The 4,802-nt window shown below is 43.6% G+C and overlaps 1 protein-coding gene across 1 annotated transcript in view; it reads right to left on the bottom strand.

Moving 5' to 3' along the window:
• T265_15724 (hypothetical protein) overlaps positions 1 to 1,917 on the bottom strand; it is a gene marked incomplete at both ends in the record, with an annotated part of 35,427 nt that extends 33,510 nt beyond the window's left edge. The window contains one exon of the mRNA XM_009179019.1: positions 1,735 to 1,917. Coding sequence (XP_009177283.1) covers positions 1,735 to 1,917 — 183 coding nt within the window. The remainder of the gene's footprint in view (positions 1 to 1,734) is intronic.
• Between the last annotated feature and the right edge of the window lie 2,885 nt (positions 1,918 to 4,802).

The following is a 4,802-nucleotide window of genomic DNA, read 5'->3' as shown; positions in this document are numbered from 1 at the left end:
TAATATATATACGCATACTGATTTAGTGTGGGATCAAAAGGAAATCACTGGCACTGACCAAAAATGACTGAACTGAACACATCAGTAGAGTTATTAAACTGTCGCTTACAAGGTGGCCAACAATCACTCAAAGCCGATTCTTATTGAATGGGCACCCAGTTCCTGGTCTCAAGTTAAATCACCGCAGTAGTGCACATGTAAGGTAGTCCGTGTCGCTCCCTAAGTGTTCAAAACCCATCGAACCTGTCTGAGTAAACCAAAGGAAGTGAAGAAGACCCTATTTCTAATCACTCTTTTCCAAAGTGAATTAGCTTTAGCAAAAACTCAAAGGAAAGGCATTTTGATCTCACGTTTATGATACAAAAGCCGCTTCATGTTCCAGTCGTAAAGGTAAATAGCAGAGTCACTTCCAGTAACACTCAGGAGGCTGATGAAAAATCTGGACAGCTCACCACCGATTTTGATTGTCTGGGGCCCGATAAATAGGCTTGATACTTGAATTTTATCAGGAAGGTCAGCTTCCTGAAAGCAACCACTGAATGCCCGAAATCTACTGAGACTCTCAGCTCCGCTAGATGCTGACCAGACAAACAACGCCCTCGCAATATGCAGCACGTCACAACCTCGTACTAAAGCCAGACCATATGCGCCAGCATTGGACTAAGTTCAGTGTCCCTCCAATAAATAACTTGAGACCGTTGTACTTTTGGCACTCGCACGCATTCACGCTCTCGCACTCGCTTGTTTGGAATATAGCTGTTGTGTTCCCTTCTGTGAGTCTTTTTTCTTTGGAACTAGGCACTAGAGCGTGTCAGCAGCAGATACCTCAGACTACCGAATCAGCAGATATAACAAATTTTCGGTAAGGTTACCTCCCAGGTGAACACAAATTAGTACGTCTGTAGCAATAAGCACTGGATCATTGCTGGCGGGAGACCAAAATTAAATGACCCAGCGAATCTCAGTTGCCTCCCCTCAAAACCAGAGTCAATATGCAAGTGATCCTCTTGGACAACATATGTACAAACTGGTGTTACAGAAGCAAATAAGGGGATTGGTATTTTGAAACCAGGCCCAACCAATGGGTCCCAAGAAGGGCTGAGTCAGGTTGTCTAGAGATTTCATCGACTATATGAGTAGCACCGAGGGGAAGACCATGCGCCAGACCAGCACTAAAAACTGAATTCTGATCGGGACTGAACTGCGCTGCTTACATATCAGGTAGAGTCACAACGAGGCTTAGTTTTGTGTCCCCTATATGATTCTTAAAACATCACCGATTCCGTTTTAGTGAGCGTTTTTCTTCAGCACAAGCATAATTTCCGGCAGATAATGGATGGAGTAACTTTAACACTATCTCTCTGAAGCAGTGGGGGTGGCACTGTCTTCGCACTAGTCCGTCAGTTTCGCAGGTGGAAAGTAGCTGTGAATATGAACAGTACATATTACGTGAACCGGAGCGACCAGATCAGCAACGAGTGCTATCCACTGTGTGAAATCTGACTCTCGGTAGGTGTAAATTAAATAAAGAAGAGCATGCATTAAAAATACCAAATAACCATATCCAGATGGGAATGCCTGATCTATGGATGGGTTAAAAGACGAAATTTTCATTTAGAGGAAACCTCACGTTGTAGAGGCCAAATTCTATCGGTTTCTGGGTGCTTTCTATGACAGAGATTCACTGTAGCTGCTTCTAAAACAGGCTCTGACGGTCGCGGTCGACTGACTCACCGTAACGTAGTAATTGCAAAGTTCACCTTGGCAGCATTCCACACACTGCCAGTCCATGTACCATTCCCGCTGACAAAACTGCCCGGAATGCTCTTTCAGACGCTCACACTCGTCGGTGGTAATGCAAGCTTTCCAAATAAAGTGACTACGATCACCCAGTGGAGACCAGTACGGAGGGACTGTTTAAAATGGAAAAAAGAAAGCAAGTTGGGTTACCACAAAGGACGTACCAAACCTACGTTGCCTCATGTTAACACAATTTTTTTCAGTACATCGTTGGTTGCAGTTCATCGAATAAACACCAGCATATTTAGCCCCTCAAATATGAAGCTCTACTGTCTATTCTGTGCTCTAAGCAGAAGTGATAGTCAGTCGGAAAATGAAGTCGGCCTTGTATGTAAAACTTTCAGCCTCTACCACGCAACTTCAGAGCAAATTTGCTCTGTCGGTTTGCTCCGGCATATTTTTCTCAGAGTTTAGCGTCATCATTTGATCAGCCTGTTAAGACTGGCTACAAAGTGTCCAGAACAGCGGAAGCGAAGTTGGTAACGAAGTGTGTAGACCTACTTGGAGGAGCTGGAACGGGCAAAAGAAGAGTTGCGACTAACTGACAAATAATCCCAACACGGTTGAGCCGGTTTTGGGGTGGGAAGCAGATACTATCTTCTTGCCAGCATTCTTTCTTGAAGAGACATGCCACTCGCTGTTTCGTCTATCGTCTTCACATTATTATATGGAGTTATGCTCACCTCCTGGAACTCAACAATTTACTATTCAACGCAGTAACTATACACCTTCCCATAAATCTTGAAGACTGAAAGTACCAAACCTTCATCATTTGTGACCATAAGCTCCCCGGGAATGACGGACTTCCTTGCATTGTCCTTTGTGCCGCTACACCAAAGTTTAAACCTAAAGGTCATTGTAAGATTCAATATCCCACACACTTAGGGCTGGACGCGACCAAAAGTTTAGAAGGGCGTGGTAAACAATGATGCAGAAAGGTTAGAAATGTAATGCTGAGAGATATTGTTTGACTCTCAGCTTGCGGTCCACCAACCTTAACAGACCGCCCTGGAGAGAGGTGAGGCTGTGGCATGTTTATTCGTATTTTGTACGAGTCCCCAGAAGAGACTAATACATTCACCACTCTACTTACTTAATGCTAATACGAGGAGTTATTTGTAATTTTAATTATGATACCTCCGAGCCAAGCAAGCTGCCAACAAACGGAAACACCTCAATAGACCCGTTCTGAGAATTCATCATCTAAGGGACCAGTCAACAGGCGGAAACATGATGTGAATACCATGAGTGAAGATGGGTGGCGCTATACCACGTCCAAGTGTGAGTTAATCGCACTGCTGATTAGCCATTCGCGGTCAAATGGTATGAATCTCATGGTTCTAGGTTCGGACTTCAGCAGAGATATGTAAACAGATGCACGGAACTGATGATTTCTGTCAAGGAATGAATATTTGTATGGTGCATCTGCTCCTTTGATCCTAGGCTCACTTACAGGATGAAATGTGTCAGCATTCAATTTCCGCTAGTAATTAGTCCTTTGGCAGAGAGTGTACAACCAGCACAAATAACCTGAACTTCCCAATATTGTATTGGCAACACATTTGCGTTTATAGCACTCGTTAGGATTGTACACTCTTACTAGTCACGGACATTAACTACTGCCAGCCCGAAGACCTAACTGCACTGTGCATTATGCCTCAGGGTTATTGGGTGGTAGGCGGGCGAGACTGCCTTTAAAAGTCATCTGACTCGGTAGTGCGTTCTTTATGAAGAATAAAGACAAGTTATGCAATGTTTACCGTTAACACATCCATTTTACTGAGGACGGATTGCTGCTGCAAGAGAAGATGCGTAATCCTAATTCCGAAAGGAAAATGTGTACAGTATTAGTGGACAACAGTGGTTTCTCCACGGGACCCAGCAGACATTACTGATTCCTTCATGTGTTTCAGTCTCAGAGTGTACCGCTCTCGTTTAAATGCCAAGCGGTTAGGTCAACCGGTCACTCTTATCCAAAAAGACTTGAGGCCCATCTATCGCACAGTACTCCAATGGTCGGAAAAAATTAACACGATCGCTTTAGTCTGCAAGGTTTGAAAGTCGACTGATCAATAGACCAGTGATATACCAGGTGATGTATGTAGATATTATATATAATATCATTTTCAATACATATAAGTGCTAACGGCCGATGGCTGTTCACTTTTCTGGATGTTGCTTCACCGACCATGTCTATTACCTGTAGGCCAGAAGTGTGACCCTCACTCCATAAATTGCAGCTGCAGTGTACGTTTGTCCGATCGTCTACTGACAGTCTGGAAAAGAATAATGCAATCATCCGTAGACGTTTCTTGTTTGCACCGTCAATGGTTGCGCGCCCCGCAGTTTTATCCAATTTGCGTAAACATAGATACTGGTGAAGTTTACTCCATGTGCTTCTAAAAACATTGTCATTATAGTAAAACCATTAAGCTGTCATTCCATGAGAACGACTAAACTACAAAGTACACCCTCAATTTCAGACATATCACGGCCGGTGCGCAACGTCGTTGCAAATACCTGTTTCAAAAATACATTGAAGCGTACGCCGCTCTAAATGCCGCTGTCTCCATCTGGTGGCTCACAGTAGTTTCGCTTTTGCTAAATGGCGCACTTTGTTGACAAAGATCATCACTCTAAACACTGAAGGTCCCGATAAGGTCTGTACCGTAAACCAAGCGAAATCAGTGAGGTTACCTATAAGGTCCTTAATGTAGCTCGATGGTCGTGCAAGAATTTTGATAAGTGGGTGACGGTTAACTTGCAGCCTTTCTTGGGTTTTTGTGTCAGGTTTAACTCAAGAGTAAACTCGTCCATACTTCCGTCTCCCTCCGTGTCCTGTCCTTAAAAACGTAAAATATGCAAGCAAACGGTTACATCCTCCTTCGAAAGGTTTGCTTGTTTTTCTTACTTTTTATGTTCCAATGCTGCTGCACCGGAGTAATAGAACAAGCGGTGATTGGCTTTGTGTGAATAATTGACCACTTCTCCAATTTTAGTTG

This window comes from Opisthorchis viverrini (assembly GCF_000715545.1).
Source record: "Opisthorchis viverrini unplaced genomic scaffold opera_v5_774, whole genome shotgun sequence".
Classification (NCBI taxonomy): Eukaryota; Metazoa; Platyhelminthes; class Trematoda; order Opisthorchiida; family Opisthorchiidae; genus Opisthorchis; species Opisthorchis viverrini.
This window is presented reverse-complemented; position numbering and strand designations above follow the sequence as displayed.